The 17,757-nt window shown below is 55.3% G+C and overlaps 2 protein-coding genes across 10 annotated transcripts; one reads left to right on the top strand and one right to left on the bottom strand.

Annotated features, from left to right (window-relative positions):
- Positions 1-1,026: 1,026 nt before the first annotated feature.
- THPO (thrombopoietin) lies at positions 1,027-7,025 on the bottom strand. Of its 3 annotated transcripts, none has more exons than XM_074366837.1 (6): positions 6,062-7,025; positions 4,553-4,727; positions 4,200-4,327; positions 3,820-3,906; positions 2,155-2,322; positions 1,027-1,919 (listed from the first exon to the last, which is right to left on the bottom strand). In XM_074366837.1, exons 2-6 carry the CDS (start codon positions 4,563-4,565, stop codon positions 1,254-1,256), a joined length of 1,062 nt encoding a protein of 353 aa, XP_074222938.1. In that variant the 5' UTR covers positions 4,566-4,727; positions 6,062-7,025; the 3' UTR covers positions 1,027-1,253. The 3 variants fall into 3 exon arrangements, with proteins under 3 accessions (XP_074222938.1, XP_045375676.2, XP_010957472.2); XM_045519720.2 differs by having other exon boundaries at positions 6,069-7,025; XM_010959170.3 differs by having other exon boundaries at positions 4,825-6,371.
- Positions 7,026-7,916: 891 nt separating this feature from the next.
- On the top strand, positions 7,917-16,991 carry CHRD (chordin). 7 transcript variants are annotated; one of them, XM_074366780.1, is made up of 23 exons: positions 7,920-8,480; positions 8,715-8,818; positions 9,290-9,419; positions 9,556-9,684; positions 9,777-9,876; positions 10,001-10,088; positions 10,449-10,590; positions 10,706-10,846; positions 10,904-11,013; positions 11,090-11,237; positions 11,388-11,494; positions 11,608-11,727; positions 12,362-12,518; positions 12,860-13,080; positions 13,506-13,619; positions 13,920-14,183; positions 14,262-14,355; positions 14,471-14,527; positions 14,803-14,906; positions 15,372-15,474; positions 15,851-16,005; positions 16,133-16,232; positions 16,526-16,991. In XM_074366780.1, exons 1-23 carry the CDS (start codon positions 8,333-8,335, stop codon positions 16,579-16,581), a joined length of 2,892 nt encoding a protein of 963 aa, XP_074222881.1. In that variant the 5' UTR covers positions 7,920-8,332; the 3' UTR covers positions 16,582-16,991. The 7 variants fall into 7 exon arrangements, with proteins under 7 accessions (XP_074222886.1, XP_074222867.1, XP_074222871.1 ...); XM_074366783.1 differs by having other exon boundaries at positions 7,921-8,480; positions 10,931-11,013; XM_074366766.1 differs by having other exon boundaries at positions 7,918-8,480; positions 10,706-11,013; positions 15,854-16,005.
- The last annotated feature ends 766 nt before the right edge of the window (positions 16,992-17,757 follow it).

Below are 17,757 nucleotides of genomic sequence, written 5' to 3'. Positions count from 1 at the left end.
TTAGATGTGGTGCACTTCTAGGAACTGGGAAATGAGACTTCAACTTGTACTTGACGTGTACTTGTCCCTCCTGCTGTGTGAACCCTAGGAAACGGACTTATGCCACTTCCTGCACTTCCCCCTGACCTCCACAGGAGGGAGGCAGGAACCCATGCCTGGTGCAGCTCCCTGCTGAGCTGCTGAAGCACTGGCTGTTTGCTCAGCTGTCACATCTATGTCTTGTCTCGACTGACCTGTCTGCACAGCCTTACCTGGGGTGTGAGGCTCTCCAGAGTTTCCTGTTAGCTTTTCCTCAGGCAGGGGGAGATCTGTTGACCCCACAAGAAGAACATCTTCCCCTTGCTTTTCAGGTAGCTCTTGGGTGCTCTCATTTTTTCTTTATTTACACAGGCTCAGTTTTATCTATTGGGACAACCTTTCCCAGATACAACTTCTCATTCATTTCTCAAGAGTAAGGATCTCCTAAGAAAAAGCGATCAGAGCCCCATTAAGAACAATATAGTAAAAGTAAAGAGACTAACCTTAGTTCAGAGCAGAAAATCAAAACTCATTTTCTCTGACAGAGAAGCTCAGTCAGTCTCTACCTCTGTTCAGAAGCCAGGCTAGTCCAGGCCTTTGCAGAATTATTTTATGAAAAAAGAACACAAGAGAACTAGTAAGTTGTACATTTGTGCAGAATATAGACAAGAGGTAACTGGCTGCCCTGGTAGATATTATTGATAGTTTAAAAAAAAATAGCTTCTGAAGTTTTATGATATATAGTAAAAAAAATTCTACTTTCTCTGTCTTGCATGTCTCCCTTTACCAGAGCTTTGGTTTCAGGCAAAAGCAGGAAATCTGGTGCAGGCATACCTCGGAGATATTGTGGGTTCGGTTCCAGACCATTGGAATAAAGTGAATATCACAATAAAGTGAGTCACAGGAATCTTTTTGGTTTCCCAGTGCATATAAAAGTTATGTTTACACGATGTTGTAGTCTATTAAAGAGTGCAATAGCATTATGTCTAAAAAAGCAATGTATATACCTTCATTAAAAATACTTTATTGCTAAAAAATGCTAACCATGATCTGACAACACAAGGTTGCCACAAACCTTCAATTTGTAAAAAATGCAGTATCTGTAAAGCACAATAAAATGAAGCGCCATAAAATGAGGTATGCCTGTCTAGCTGCAGTTGTGTCCCAATGCCTCTCCTCTGAGTAAGGGGATTGTATGTGGGAGGCAATGCTGAGGTTGGCAGTGCCTGAGTACCTTACTCTCCCTGAGACAGATTCCGGAAGTGAGGATGGGCTGCAACTAGAAGAGGACTGGTAGAGTTGGGTGTGATAGCAGAGGGGTCAGGAAGGAGGGGTTGGAGCTGGACCATGGGGATGGGTAAGGGGGGTGAAGGAGAGAAGAGGGTGTATTGTCCAGGAGGAGGATGGGCTGGGGAAGGAGAATCTCCAGGCTGAAGGTAGGGTGGTGGGGAGCCCATGTCTGAAGTTCCTAGAGGAATTCCCGGGGCTCCTAGGGCCCTGGAGGAGGGTCCAGGAAAGAGTCCATGAATCCCATTCAAGGGTCTGTGTGTCCTGTTCAGGTGTCCAGGGATTCGGCCTGAAGACCTGGATGTTTGGTTTAGTAGACTGGGAATCTTGGCTATGAATCCCTGCAGTCTCTTCAGAAGTCCAGAGCCAGTAGTTCTGGCTGAGACACTGGAGTTTGTCTCCAGCAATCCAAAAGTCCTGTTTGGGAGCTTGTTCAGGGTGAGGAATGGAGAGGTGCTGCTCAGGACAGCTGTGGCGGGTGGGGCCCGCTTGGCACAGAGGGTGGGCCCCATTACAAGCAGCAGGAAACGCACCTTTCCTCGGAGCAGTTGTTGGAAGCTCAGGAAGATGGCACTGGGATCCTTGTGAGCTGTGATCCTGCCCTGTGGAGGAAGCTGAGGGCAGAGGATGGGCCTGAGGCCAGAGAACTGCACCAGATATCATGCCTCCTGGTCTATGTGGGAAAGATAAGGTACCAGCACCCAGGTTTTGTGGCTGGGAGGGAGCACCCCTTAGCAGGTCAGCTCTTCCACCCTCAAGATTTCTAGAATTCCCCTTTCTTCCCTCAGGTCTTCTAAGGGGAGTCAGAAAAGAAAGACAGTTTCTGTAGCTGCCTTGACTGGGACTTACCTGGGTTCCAAGGAGGCCCTGTAGGGCCCCAAGGAGGAGGCGGACCTGTCCAGAAAGCTGCACCAGCAGGGATGAGAGGCAGCTGGGTCCCAGTTGTCCCCGTGCTGCCATCACTGCCTCCAGCAGAAGGGTCGCCGCTCCCAGAACGTCCTGTGCCTTGGTCTGCTCCTGGAAAGAGATGGAGGAGAGAAGCGGACAGCTTCAAAGGGTATGCTAATAGTGGGTGGGGAGCCTGTAGGAGTAGCCAGCAGAATGAATCATAGGAGCTGAGAATTGGACAGGACCAAGGTCCCACCCAGCACAGGAATTCCTTCACAGTCTCCCGACAATTGGTCATCAGCCTCTGCTTGAATAACTCCAGTGTCCAGTAACCCAGCCTGGTCTTACACTTAATTCCAGTCAGAAAAGCTTTTATCCCTCCTCACATTGTGCTGAAATCTGTCCTATTGTAGCTTTTACCTCCTGGTTCTAGTGTTGCAAATCTACTCTATCTGCTACAAAATCTTAGAGTCATATGATTTTTTGAAAACTCAGTGTAGAGTTGAGACCATCATAAAGATTATAAAGATAAAGGGATGGGGGGGCTTACTGATAAATGATGGAGCTGGAACTATAAGAGATCCCTAGCAATTGCCCTTCTTTCCTAACCCAGGACTCCAGAAGACCTGAGGGCAGAAAGGGAATTCTAGGGATCTTGAGGGTAGAAGAGCTGGCTTTCCAAGGAGCACTCCCTCCCAGGAGGTTTTCTGAGTGTCAGGCTAAAGCACTTCATGCTCTACCACAAGACTGCCCCTCTTCTCCAAGCTAATCACACAAGCTGCATTATTTTTTTAACTGTTCCTCACATAACATATTTTCTAATCTCTTACTGTTCAGGTTGCTTCCTCCTTTTGGAAACATGCTAGTTTAATACAGTTCCTCTGAAGAAATGAGCATGTGTCTAAAAGAGGCTGGCTAGTACTCAGCACAGTACTTTAAGTGCAGTCCACTTGGAATAGTTTTACAGGAATGTTTCTGTAATGTGGATGTTAAACATCTAAAGCTACCTAGAATCCCTAGCTTTTTAAGTAGCTGCTTCGATAATGTCATTACAATGCTAATTTGGGGATCAATTTAACCCTCCCAGATATTTTTCATAGTAAGTACTAGGGCTAGAAGTTTATAAGAGGGAAGCAGGAGCACTGTGGCCTGAAAGCTGGAGTAGGACTTTATTCAGTTACTTGATATGTTGAATTTTGTATACATCTCTGCTAAATTCCACCTTGTTTTCAACCTAGCCTTTTAGCAGTTTGAACCTCAATTCTGTTTTTTTTTTTAATTTTAGCTATACTCTCCAGTTTTGTGTCATCTGAGGACAACAGATCATCTTACTTCTTCATGCTAGCTTAAGAAGATTGAACGGAAATAGGTCAAAGGCATGGCCATAAGAGACTTCTATCTTGCTTTTCATGGTAGTCAGCTTTGACTCTATTTAACATACTGGACCACAAGCCATCATCTTGTCCAGAGGATATCCCCATAGCAGAATGTAGATTGGGTTAGAATGGCCAAGCTGAAGGTGAGATCTTTTTAGGGAGCTCAGGAATTTTGAAGAATCCATGGGAAGCAGTCGGAAACAGATGAAGACAGGACTAGGGAAACCAAGGGAAAGGATGGCTTTCTTACCGTCTGGGTTTTCCATTCTCCCAAGCTGAAGTCCACAGCAGGCAGCAGGACAGGTGTGGACAAAGGGTTAATGTCTGGGCACTGGCTCTGTTGGAAAAGATTGGTGGAGGGGTGGTGGAGAGGGAGCTGAAATAGAGGGGGGTATGGTGGCCCAATAACCAGGATAGGCTTCTAAGAGTAATATAACCAGACGAGAGCTTTTAAAAGAGGGTTTGATTGTAAACCACAATCATTGTCAACATGTGGTGATCAGGGGGTGGTGGTCTTACCAAAGACTACTGGGAGAGTAGTGATTGGATCAGGGGGTGAGAGGAAGTGATGGGAGTGAGGGTATCTCACTAGGTAGGTGGATAGAGGGGAGAGTGCTTGGGGATTCTCACCAGTCTGCTGTGAAGGACGTGGGAGTCACGAAGCAGTTTATTTAGTAGTCGGGGGTCACAAGCAGGAGGAGCCGGGCTGGACAAAGTTAGTCTTGCAGTTAGGAGAAGTATGACCACGAGGAGCAATTCTTAAATGAAGAGATGTGAAGTTGAAAGGGGTGGATAAGGAAGAAATTATTGTTGGGTGGTGGCCCAGGAATTCCCACTTAGGACCCAGACCTGAAATCCAGGGAATGTGCCCCTCAGAGACCTTCTTCCTGGGAAATGGGACCCCCACCCCCACCCCCATCTCCTTTCTCTTTCCCCTCCACCAAGTTCTGATTTAGCCCTAGTTCTCTCAAGGCTGTTCTTACCAGTCAGCTCCATTCTGGCCAGGCTGTCTGGTTGGAGTGGCTCCCTGTATGGGGCCTCTCCCCTGAATCCTTCCTGGGGCCATGGAGGCGGCTTGGGCTCTTGCACTTCTGGGAAGAGTAGGGTAGGGCACAGGTGGGGCACAGGTGGGTCGAGGAAGAGGGTCTAGAATCTATCCTGCAAGTGACAGGAATAAGGAACATTTAATCGAGTTTCAAGGAAAAGACTCTGCCTGGCTCGGGGAACAGATGCTGGGAAGGTGTGAGATGCTGACCAGCCTAGAACTGCTGAAGCTTGGAGTGCTCCCACATCGTCTTGTGACTGTAGCATACAGCGTCTCCTCTTTGTCAGGGTTCCTTAGTACACCTGAGGCAGGTCTGGTGCCCCTGGCCCCTGCCCCCTGCCAAGAGCAGCAGGACAGGATATGTACACACACATCTCAATTCTCCTCAAAGTCTGAGCAACCCTGGTTGTTTCACTGGAGAAAATCTAGGGTGCGGATGGAGAATGGAAGTATTGGAGAAGAGCTTGGAAACAGGGTATAGGGCCAGGACGAGGAGGTACCAAACATGCAAAGTATGCTGAGGAGTAGATTGGGGAATGGGGTTGAAGAGGGGAATTAGGCAAAAATAAAACTGGATTTCTAGAGGTCGGTGATTAAAAGATTGAGAAGGTGGTGTGGGAGAAATTAACCTCTCATTCTTTTTCTATTTACCCCAACACATAAAGTCTCTTGGAGTTTTCCTTTGCACTCTTAAGTTCTGAAATACTGGGTTATCCAAGGTAAAGAGATGGGCTAACAGTCCTGAGACTTCCTTCCTGAAGCAAGTTGCCCAGGAATGATCACCCGCTGGGTGAGGTGATGCCCGCCTTACAGGGCTTACCTCATCTTAGACACCCACCATATCCGTCTCCTAGCCCTCACCTTCCTCCCAGCCCCCGCCACAGACCCCTTCCGGTTCCTTCACAGGACCCCCCACATGGCTTCCTCCTTCTTTCACAAGTTGTGCAAAGAGGCCTGCACCTGATTCAATATTGGGATTTCCTGTAGGTCTGTCAACATGCATGAGCCCTCCTCCCCTTACCATCTCCCTGTGCCTGGCTTGCCTGGCCCAGCTTCCCCAACCCCAGGATTCAGAACCCCGTAAGCTAACTAGGAATGACTGGGTAAGAATGGGGATTGCAGCTGTGTCCAGCTTGGATCTGTGTTCCCTAAGCCTGAAATGTACCTCCTTTCTTATTTTCTCCCTGGGCCTAGGTCCCCTTTCCTTAGGGCCAGCCAGGACTGTGCCATATTCCACCAAGTCTGTGATCAGTCCCTCAGAAAGCAGCACCCCACCCCCTACCCCTGCTCTGTCCTGCTCCTCCCATTCTGGGAAGTCTACACTCTTCTCGACAAAGGTCAGTGCCTGTAGGTTCCAGTTTGCCTGCCCCTCCCCCAGCAGAGAGCCCAATTCCTCTTTCCAGTCCTTCCTACCCTCACTTAACTCCAAACCTTGCTCGCCACTCACCACTCACCAGGTGGAGAAGGGCTCCAGGGCCCAGGGGCAGAGCAGGCAACACTCTGTGGAGCAGATGGGTAGGAAGACAGGTGGCGTTGGGGCATAGCCCCTCCACGCCAGTGGGGTCACACGCCTGCCCAGGTTATTTCTGCCCAATCAGAGAGCAGGGAGCCACCAGACACTGGCAATGGCCCCCGGAAGTGACGCCTTCTCCTCCCACCCACTCTGGACCTGGAGCCCCTGCCTGGACCATGGTCCACTAGCGGAGCCCAGCTCCTCCACCCACACACACTACAGGGAGGATCTGAATAGGTGGATCTCTCTTTTCTGAGGAGATGGGAAATCTGGAAACTGGCTGAGGGAGGAGACGGGAGGGAAACAGGTTTTTTCCAGGAGGAATCTGGCAGGACATTTTGGTCCCTGAGGAAGAGACACAGAGGTCTGGTTTAAACTGGGGGGTCTTTCAGTTCCTGGCTGTCCAAATTTCTTTTCCCTGTATACCACACCTGCTGCTAAAATCCAGTAGGGCTCTTGCTTTCCTCCTTTTCTCTCTGATAACCCCCTGGGGGTCATGTCTTATTTTACCTTTGCAAGTGGGAATGTGGGTATTGCCTGTATTAGAGAAGACCCTGTCAGGGGTCAGTGTTACCGGGATAGAGGACTCAAAGGTGAGGGGAGTGTGTGCTGGATTAAGCTGGCCTTGGGTGCCCCTCTGCTGGGGACCAGTGGCTCTGACAGCTAAGCCCACTTATCTCTGTGCTGATGTTCTCCTTTGCTGGCCCTGTCTTTCTCCCTCTTCCATCTCCTACCACTCCACATGTGACAAGAGCAATAACCAGGCCCATGTGTCCCTGTCTTAGGAAAGACAGCTGCTGAACCTCCCCCGCAAATACCTCCCGCTGGCCCCCCTCTTCCTTTGGCCCTGGCTCTAGTTCCTGTGCTTTCCCCTCAGTCCCAGTCTCCCCACAGTCTGTCCTCAGGGGCCTCCTGGCCTGACCTTGTTCCCACCAACCCCCCCACCCCCTTTCTTCCTCAGGCTCTCTCCTGCTCCTCCTCCCAAGGATGGGGCTGTCTGCTAAGGAGTATGGCCTAGATCCCGGAATTCTCCAGTTCAGCCAGACAAGATGCCTCCCAAGATTAGGAAGGACGGTGCTGGGATGGTTGGGAGGATGGTGGGAGTGTGGGGGTGGGAGGGGACAGAGAGACTGTCATGACTAAGAAACGGAGACAAAAGATGTTGGGGGTGGGGTGGAGAGGCAGAGGGTCCCCTGGGTGAAGGAAGAGGGTGAGAAAGTTTGTCAGGCTGGGGACGAAGATGGTTGGATGGGCCTGAACACAGGTAACAGTAGGGAGAGAAGCACTGTCACCAGACAGAAAGGGGACACTATCTATTTCTGGCTAAGTCCTTATCCTGGGGTACAGTAGAATGAGGAGAGATCTCAGAGAAGATGTGGGGACACAGGCTAGGCGGTGAGAGTGGCTGTGGGGTTTGAGAGGTGCTGTGGGCCCAGAGTCAGCAGAAGATGAGTTGACAGGCCTTCTCTGCACGTTGTCATCCTTAGACAATTCTTCATCCTTCCAGAGGGAACCGAGTCCCAGCCCAGTGTCCGGCCCAGGCCTCAGGCCCAGCCTTTGCCCCTCCCTGGCTTGGGGCTCCCATCCCAGGCCGGACACGCACCTTCTGGTCCAGCCATCCTGTGAACGCCAGCAGAGGGGGTGGGGAGGTGGGGGTGGGGTGGGGTGGGGGTGGGGGGCTCCAGACCTGCCTCTCCTCCCCTCTTCGCGCCCCCTGGTCCCTCCCCTCCCCCTACACCCTCCGCTCCCCCTTCTCCTACAGCCCCTCCCTCCTCCCCTGCCCGGTCCCAGCCCCTCCCTCCCCTCCCCCACTCGCGATCCGGGCCGCTGCTGCTGGGCCGGACCCCCCGGGCTCAGCCCGGCCCCTCGCCGAGCCGCCGCCGCCCCGTTTGCTGAGGAGGAGGCCCCCGGCCGGGGCGCCGGGCGCGGGGCATAAAACGGGCCAGAGCCGGCGCCCCGGGGCACTAGAGCCGCGTACGGCCCGGGTCAGCGCCCGCCCGCCGGCGCTCCTCCCGGCCGCTCCTCCCGCCCCACCCGGCCCGGCGCCGACTCCGCGGCCGCCCGACGAGCCCCTCGCCGCACTGCTCGGGCCCTGGCCCCGGCCCCCTCCCGCCGTACCGCCCCCGGCCCGGCCCTCCTCCCACCTCCCTCCTCCCTCTCCTGCTCCCTCCTCCCTCCCGCCTCCCCAGCTGTCCCGTTCGCGTCATGCCGAGCCTCTCGGCCCCGCCGGCCCCGCTGCTGCTCCTCGGGCTGCTGCTGCTCTGCTCCCGGCCGGCCCGCGGCGCCGGACCCGAGGCCCCCGCTCTGCCCATCCGGCCCGAGAAGGAGCCGCTGCCCATTCGGGGAGCAGCAGGTAGGTGGGCGCCCCGGGGGAGGCGCGGGCGAGGAGTCTGGCTTGGGGCGAGTCCGCTCCCTCCCGGAGGGGGCGCCGGGCGCAGGTGGCTCGGCGCGGCCGGCGGCCGGAGGGGTGGGTGGGCGGGGGTTGCGAGGCGCGTTGTGCCCGGGGACCCGGGGCTGGCCGGCAGCGCCCGGGGCGGGCACACGGCAGGAGTGGGACAGCAGCCGCCAGCCAAGCCCTTCCCCGCAGGCTGCTCCTTCGGCGGGAAGGTCTATGCCTTGGACGAGACGTGGCACCCGGACCTGGGGGAGCCCTTCGGGGTGATGCGCTGCGTGCTGTGCGCCTGCGAGGCGGTGAGTGGACCCAACGGCAGTGGCTGGGGCCCTCGCGGGTCTGGGAGCGCTGGGGTTTTAGGACGTCGGAGTGGACTCGGAGCTGCTGAAGAGAAAGAAGCCAGTCTGCAGATATTTGGCATATTTTTCTGATGGAAGAAGAGGGGAGCAAGCGCCCCCTTCAAGTCTCAGGTGTTGCCTGTTATTGATCACCCACTATGTGTCAGCCTCTTTATCAACTCCATTTCGTCTGTCTCTCACTTAACTCCTAGTACAACCATGCTAGATAGATACTATCATTACTCTCATAGGGACTCTAAGGCCCAGAGAAGTTAAGTAACTTGTCTAGAGTCACGCAGCTTGTGAGTAGCTGAGCAGCCTGACTCCGTGGGACAACCTTGTCCTGGTCCCCTGCCTCTTCCTGACTCGCCTTCGAGTCTCACCAATTGGCGTCTTGCACTCACTCTGTTTTCCCATCTTCTCCGCGAGCAGCCTCAGTGGGGTCGCCGCGCGAGGGGCGCGGGCAGGGTCAGCTGCAAGAACATCAAACCCGAGTGCCCAACTCTCGCCTGCGGGCAGCCGCGCCAGCTGCCCGGACACTGCTGCCAGACCTGCCCCCAGGGTAAGGCCCGCTCCGCGGTGAGGGCAGGGCGTCAGGGCGGCAGGGCCGCGATGCTTGATCCTGGGCCGCGCGGAACGTGCGGGCAGCCGACTGGCCCTCCGGTGCCCAGCTGAAGCCCGTCCCCCACCACCGGCAGAGCGCAGCGGTCCGGAAAAGCAGCCGACGGGCCTGGCCTTCGAGTATCCGCGGGACCCAGAGCACCGAAGCTACAGCGACCGAGGGGAGCCGGGCGCTGAGGATCGGGCGCGTGGAGACGGCCACACCGGTAGGCAGGGGCCGGGCAGGGACTGGGATCCTGGCTGGGGCTGGGCTGCAGCCGCTGGCGATGGTACTAGGGATATCTTCCTTCTCTCGCAGACTTCGTAGCGCTGCTGACAGGGCCAAAGTCGCAAGCGGTGGCACGGGCCCGAGTGTCGCTTTTGCGTTCCAGTCTACGGTTCTCCATCTCCTACCGGCGGTGAGAAAGGGAAAGGAGGGAGGAGGGGGTCAGCTGGGGGCCAGGGAGGGAGAATTGGGAGAGGCTGGAGGTGCTGCTTCTGGCCGGGGCTCAGAGGCAGCCTTCACTTGACCCTCATTACCAGGCTGGACCGCCCTACTCGAATTCGCTTCTCAGACTCCACTGGCAGCGTCTTGTTTGAACACCCTGCAGCCCCTACCCAAGATGGCCTGGTGAGATGATGCCGTTTATGAGTGCTTATCCAGCCTGGGCACTGTGCTGAGAGCATGCTCTGCATTGCCTCTATGGATTCACATAACAGCCCAGTAGGAGAAAGGCACTGACATTTCCATGACCATTTTACAGATGAGGGAACTGAGGCTCAGTAAGAGAATGTGACTTGCTCAAGGTCACACAGCTAGTAAGTGGTGAAGCCAGGATTTGGACCCAGCATCTGCCTCCAGGGCTGCTGCTTAAACTTCCTAAGAGGGCCTGGGGGCGCCTTCCCATATTCCTTCCTCACCAGAGGTGGGCTTCTGGGCAGGCCTGTCCTATATATTGTCTGAGTAGAGCCTTCTTGCTTTCTGCTCCAGGTCTGTGGGGTGTGGCGGGCAGTGCCTCGGTTATCTCTGCGACTTCTTAGGGCAGAACAGCTGCATGTGGCACTCGTGACACCCACTCATCCTTTAGGGGAGGTCTGGGGACCTCTCATCCGGCACCGGGCCCTGGCTGCAGGTGAGGGGAGCAAACAGCCCCTGGAGGTGAAGTCTAGAATCTTCTCTACCCCCAGGAATGGAGTGGGCTGAGGAGGGGACTTTCTGATGGGCAGTTATGGTCCCTCTTCCCCCAGAGACCTTCAGTGCCATCCTGACCCTGGAAGGCCCCCCACAGCAGGGCACAGGGGGCATTGCCCTACTCACTCTCAGTGACACAGAGGACTCTTTGCATTTTTTGCTGCTCTTCCGTGGGCTGCTGGAATCCAGGAGTGGGGGTAAGTGGGATGTGGGCAGCACATGTGAAGAGGGTAGGGAGAGTACCTGTCTTTCAGAGGTGTCCACTTGGGTGGCCGTTGCAGGACCAGCCCAGGTTCCCTTGCGGCTTCAGATTCTACACCAGGGGAAGCTATTGCGAGAGCTCCAGGCCAATGCCTCAGCCCAGGTGAGTGAGGGTCTGGCTCTTGTTGCCACTTGCTCTGGCCTTTTGTTGTGCCTACCATACCCTGCTCTGCCCCCAGGAGCCGGGCTTTGCTGAAGTGCTGCCCAACCTGACAACCCAGGAGATGGACTGGCTGGCACTGGGGGAGTTGCAGATGGCCCTGGAGAGGGCAGGCGGGCCAGGGCTGCGCATCAGTGGACACATTGCTGCCAGGCAGAGCTGTGATGGTGAGACAGGGTGGCACTCCTGGGACACACACTGAGTGGCACAGACAAATGCCAGAGGAGGGGCCAGGGTGGGTATAGGAGGGGTCCTGTGGACCAGGGTATGCATGGCCATGGGGCAGGACTGCCTCCACCTGTCTTGCCCCTCTGCAGTCCTGCAAAGTGTCCTTTGTGGGGCTGATGCCCTAACCCCAGTTCAGACGGGTGCAGCCGGCTCCGCCAGCCTTACACTACTAGGAAATGGCTCCCTGATCTACCAAGTAAGAAGGGGCTGCAGGAGGTGGGAGGGCAGGGCAGGGCTTCGGCTTGCAATGTTTCAGGGCCCAGGCCTTCTCTGGCACTCCAATTTGCCCTCCCTGACCCTGTCTACCAGGTACAGGTGGTAGGTACAGGCAGTGAGGTGGTGGCCATGACGCTGGAGACCAAGCCTCAGCGGAGGAACCAGCACACTGTCCTGTGCCACATGGCTGGACTCCAGCTGGGAAGACACATGGTGAGTGCTTCAGGCCAAGCTGGGCCACAGGGCCCAAGCACCAGAGCTGACAGTGTGGGGGCCATGGGAAGCCCTGTTGGATGAGCAGGGATGTTCAGCATCATTTATTCACTCACAGGCTCTCTCATTGATGGATTGATTCACTGGACATATTTTTAGTGAACTTCAGGCTAAGGACTGGAGTACAGAGCAAATCAGATGAGGCCCCTGTCCTCAGCAAGTTCATGTCAAGTGGGAGGAGTTAGACAGGGAGATCAGTGCAGCAGATCATATAATAATAAATGTGATAGCAAGGGCTGCCCTTTATTGAGCCTTTCTATATGCCACATACTGCACTGGTTGCCTTGCTTATGTTACTTTTGGTCTTCACAGTACTCATTTAATAGATGATGAAGTGAAGGATCAGCGAGGTTAAGTAACTCCTCAAAATTGTTGCAAAGATAGGAAGTGGCACCGAAGGGGCTTGACCCTGGGCCTGCTGGGTTCCTATCCAATGTCACTGATGTGTGGAAGTGTGTAAGGGTAGAGTGGGCACGAAAGGCTTCAGAATCTTGGACTGGTGTGAAAGCTGAGGAAGGGGCTCATGCAGGACCAGGCAGGCTGCAGCTGGGACTCACCCTTCCCTGCCCCCCAGGCCGTGGGTGTCTGCCCTGGGCTAGGTGCCCGGGGGGCTCATATGCTGCTACAGAATGAGCTGTTCCTGAACGTGGGTACCAAGGACTTCCCAGATGGAGAGCTGCGGGGGCACGTGGCTGCCCTGCCCTACAGTGGGCACAGCGCCCGCCATGATAGTGAGTGCTCCAGGGGTCTGCCTGCCCTTTGGTGTCCTCTAATCTGTGACTCAAGCACGTGAGGGATGATGCCAGAGGGCCAGAGTCTAGTGTGTCTTTCTCTGTGCCTGGGCTCCAGATTGGCATCTGGAGAAGGTGGGGATGTACATAGGGTGGCCTACTGGGAGGCCCTCCCTGTTACCGTGGCACAGGGCTCAAACTTGCTGCTCCCCTAGCCCTGGGCCTGTGGACCGTGCCTGCCAGCTTGTGGAGTTCCTATTGGGGGGGATGGGGAATACAGGGACTGAATGGCTGCTCTAGGCCACCTTCTCACCTATCACCTCTCCTCTGTCTGGATGCAGCACTACCTGTGCCCTTGGCAGGAGCCCTGGTGTTGCCCCCAGTGCAGAGCCAGGCAGCAGGGCATGCCTGGCTCTCCCTGGACACCCACTGTCACCTGCACTATGAAGTGCTGCTGGCTGGGCTTGGTGGCTCAGAACAGGGCACCATCACTGCCCACCTCCTCGGGCCTCCTGGGATGCCAGGGCCCCGGCGGCTGCTGAAGGGATTCTATGGCCCAGAGGTGAGGATGTAATGATGGGGGACAGTTTGGAAAATATCTGTTTTTTAGCATGAAAGTCTCTGTGGGCCTGTGGTAGGGAAAGCAGAGAGCAGGTGGCCTCAGGTGTCAGACCTGGTTTTGACTCTGACTCAGCCTTTTATTATCCACTTTCCCACCTGTGTCCTGGTTTGGTGGGATCCCAAGGATAGTAGGTAATATCCTGGCCTCAAGAGGGATAGGTTGGATGGACCAAGCCCCCGACATGGGGTTGGTTGACATGGGCCAAAAGACCTGGCTTCTGAGCTCTACACCATTGCTGATGGGCTTTGCTATCCTGGAGACCTTTCTTAACCTCCTTGGGTCTCAGTTTCCTTATCTATGAATTGGGAATTGTAGGCTCAGATCTAGAGTGCCTTGTTCCTTTCCCTTATCCTGTCTACTCACAGGCCCAGGGCGTGGTGAAGGATCTGGAGCCTGAGCTGCTGCGGCACCTGGCACAGGGCACAGCCTCCCTGCTGATCACCACCAAGGGTAGCCCCCAAGGGGAGCTGCAAGGGCAGGTAGGCAGGCAGTGAGGGCTGGTGGGGATGGTTCAGAGTTGGGCTATTCGTCACTTGCTTTCTCTGAGCCCTGGGGGTGGTAGAATCACATTCCCTTGCTGGTTGGGAGGATGAAGCCAAACTAGATACTTAATGAGGCTGGCAGCAGACCACCTGTCCCTGGCAGCTGGGATGATTGCTGTGGCTAATAGCATCCTCCGGGGGCACAGTGGCACTCAAGGTGTCTTGGGCTGGCTGGTTGCCACTGGTGGAGACGCGAGGGGGAGCCCAGGTGCTGCCTCAACCCGCCTCTCCTCTCAGGTGCACATTGCCAACCAGTGCGAGGTGGGCGGCCTACGCCTGGCAGCAGCAGGAGCTGAAGAGGCACAGGTGCCCGGGGTTCCAGATGCAGTGGTGGCTGCACTGCCCGCTGTGCTGGGCCCAGACACCCCAGCGCCAGCCAAACCTGGTGGCCTTGGGCGGCTCCGAGACCCTAACACCTGCTTCTTCGAGGGGCAGCAGCGGCCCCATGGGGCTCGCTGGGCTCCTAACTATGACCCGCTCTGCTCGCTCTGCACTTGCCAGGTAGGAGGCCCTGGAAGAGCACATTGGGGCCTGGGTTCTGGGGCAGGATCCCAGTCAATGCCCAGCCTCTCCCTGCAGAGACGCACGGTGATTTGTGACCCCGTGGTGTGCCCACCACCCAGCTGCCCTAGCCCGGTGCAGGCACCGGACCAGTGCTGCCCTGTGTGCCCGGGTGAGTGCCTTGCAGGAGTGGAGAGGGTAATGGAGGGTCCATCATAGGGGATGAGAGTTCTGGGGAGGGAAAGAGGGGGTCACCCTCTGCCTTCAGTATTTCTTTGGATCCACAGAGAAACAAGATGTCAGAGACCTCCTGGGGTTGCCAAGGAACAGGGACCCTGGAGAGGGTGAGCTGGAAGTGCGCGTGCAGGGGTGGGGAATTCAGAGGAGCTGTGAGGTGGGACTAGGGTGGGGGAAGATGGGAGGGGGAGAGTATATATGGGGGCGGGGAGGCTGAGGGGCATCGGTTACAAATGACACCTGATAGGCTTCATTAGTGTCACTGGCCCACAAGTGGGCCCTGGGGTTAACAAGTGTGGGGTTGGCCTGAGGCTCAAGCCTTGACTGGGGGCCCATTCAATGAGCTCAGTGCTAATGGCAGCTGGGCACTGTCCCCCACCAGGCTGTTATTTTGATGGTGACCGGAGCTGGCGGGCAGCGGGCACCCGTTGGCACCCCATCGTGCCCCCATTTGGCTTAATTAAGTGCGCTGTCTGCACCTGCAAGGTATGGCCACCCAATCTTCTCTGGTACCAGAACCAGCTGGGTCTGCAGAGCTGGGGGGGTGTCTGCCAGGAGAGGAAAACCCAGCCTTGGTGGGTAGGGTGCAAGGGATCAAAATAATATGAGAAAATTCTTTTGGGCTTTGAGAATTGTCTTCCTGTAGGAAAAGGGCAAGGGTTGAGTTGGTGTGAATTCTGGCTCTGCCAACTGACTAGCTCTGCGTAACCCTGGGCACTTTCTCTACCTCCCTGAGTCTCACTTTCCTCTCCTATAAGCAGATGTGGTAGCACCTACCTTGCAGGGCTATAATGAGGATTTGAGTTCGGTATGCAAAGCCCCAGTCCAGGGCCTCTGAGTAAAAGGCCAGGGACATGTTACACTGGAGGTATGGGAAAGGAGAGGGAGGAAGCAGGAGGCTTATGTGTGCCTCCTATTTCCTGACACCCCTCACTCAATGGATCCCTACAGGGGGGCACTGGAGAGGTGCACTGTGAGAAGGTGCAGTGTCCCCGGCTGGCCTGTGCCCAGCCTGTCCGTGCCAACCCCACTGACTGCTGCAAACAGTGTCCAGGTGAGGGGGGTGGGCACTGAGGCCTCTTGGGGTGAATAAGGCTCTTCACGGCCTTGTCCCAGGTGGGAGGAATGCATGGTGAGGCGATGCTTAGTGAGGGTGGATGGGAGGGACTTCTCAGCTAATTCCACATTTACTAAGCACAGTTCCGTGACTAGCCTGGAGCCAGGGATCTAAACGAAGCAGGAAGAATGTGCATGTTTTATTGGGCTGTGACAGATCCAGTTCCTGCCCCATCCATCCATCCAAATGTATCACCTACTAAGTGCCAGAAACTGCTAGGTGATGGCGATTCAAAAACAAAACTAGGATGGCCCTCACAGAGCTCACATCTGCTGACCTCTTCCTCCTTCCATCCTTCTCTCCCTTCCAACAGTAGGGTCAGGAGCCCAACCCCAACTGGGGGACCCCATGCAGGCTGATGGGCCCCGGGGCTGCCGTTTTGCAGGGCAGTGGTTCCCAGAGAGCCAGAGCTGGCACCCCTCGGTCCCCCCCTTTGGGGAGATGAGCTGTATCACCTGCAGATGTGGGGTAAGTGCGGAATGGAGGCCTTTGCAGGGAGGGCAGGCTCCTGAGGGAGGGGTCCCCTCAAGAGGCTGAAGGCCACTGTGCCCCAAAGCCTCTGGGGACCCTCAGGATCTGGTCTGTCCTGCACCAGGCAGGGGTGCCCCACTGTGAGCGAGATGACTGTTCACCGCCACTGTCCTGTGGCCCGGGGAAAGAGAGCCGCTGCTGCTCCCACTGCGCACCCCGGCGGTGTAAGTGAGGGGCCCGGGGAAGGAGGGAGGGGAGCACCTGCCAGTGCCAGGAACACCCCATCCCTTCTCACAGCCACCTTGTGGGCTTGTTCTTGGTTACCTTTTCTTTTCAAATGAGATTTCTGATGCTCAGAGGAATCAGGCCACTAGACTAGAGTCACACAGCTGGTATGTGCTGGCTTGCTTAAAAAATTCCAGCCTTTCTGAGACCAGAACAAAGATGCTCTGCCATGCCCTTCGTGCCACCCTGTTGCCTCTGTCCTCCTGCAAAATTCATTCCCTTCTGTCTCCAGCAGCCCCAGAGACCAGGACAGTTCCAGAGCTGGAGAAAGAAGCTGAAGGCTCCTAGGGAGCAGCCAGAAGGCCTCATGACCAAGAGGACGGGGCCTGGGCCGGGGGAAGGAGTGGTGCCGAGGACCCCGCATTCTCCTGCGGGAAACACAGTGCCTTTGGCTCCTCTTTTCTGCCTCTTCTCCCTCCCCCACTACCTCTGGGAACCACAGCTCCACAAGGGGGAGGGGCAGCCAGGCCAGACCAAGGCTATGCCCATTCCAACTCCTGCCTTGTCACCCTCCGGCCTCCGCCTTGGAAGCCCCACCCCTTTCCTTCTGTACATAATGTCACTGGCTTGTTGGGATTTTTAATTTATCCTCACTCAGCACCAAGGGTCCCCCCACTTCACTCCTGCTGCCCCTGAGCTGAGCAGAGTCATTATTGGAGATTTTTGTATTTATTAAAACTTTTTTTTCCAGTCTTTGAGCTAATAGTTGTTTCATTGTGACCAGGGGCCTAAGTGGGCCCCAGTGAAGAAGGGTCTGAGGCTAGGTAGGGGGAGAGAGGAGCCCCAGGCGCTTTCCTCTGACCCTCGGGGGAGCAGGGAGAAACCCAGGGAGGGAGCAGGATGGCGCAGCAGCTGGCCGGCATGGCTGGATTCGGCAGAGGGGCTTGGGCTGTCTTCAAGATGGAATAGAGCTCCAAGAACTCAGACAACCTAAGGCAGGATTTGGACGTAAGTTTAGTTTCCACTGGACTGCTCGTGGCTGGCATTTTTGCCGAGTATTACAGTGTCTCAAAACAGTTGCTGGTAGGATTTAAAATTTGATCTGTTACCCTGGGGTCAGTCAGGCCTACTTTGCAGAGGGCTTGCCTAGGCCTCTGAGCTTCAGCAGAAAGAGATGGAAGGTAATACACAGGGCCTCTGGCCGGAGGAGAAATGGGGTGTTCCTGATACACTTGGTTTTTTTTTTTTTTTTTAACATTTTTTATTGATTTATAATCATTTTACAATGTTGTGTCAAATTCCAGTGTTCAGCACAATTTTTCAGTCATTCATGGACATATACACACTCATTGTCACATTTTTTTCTCTGTGAGTTATCATAACATTTTGTGTATATTTCCCTGTGCTATACAGTGTAATCTTGTTTACCTATTCTACAATTTTGAAATCCCAGTCTATCCCTTCCCACCCTCCACCCCCCTGGTAACCACAAGTCTGTCTGATACACTTGGTTTTTGAAGAGAA

Source organism: Camelus bactrianus, chromosome 1 (genome assembly GCF_048773025.1).
Source record: "Camelus bactrianus isolate YW-2024 breed Bactrian camel chromosome 1, ASM4877302v1, whole genome shotgun sequence".
NCBI classification, from domain to species: domain Eukaryota; kingdom Metazoa; phylum Chordata; class Mammalia; order Artiodactyla; family Camelidae; genus Camelus; species Camelus bactrianus.
Note: the sequence above shows the minus strand (reverse complement) of the source record. Positions and strands in the feature narration are given on the sequence as shown.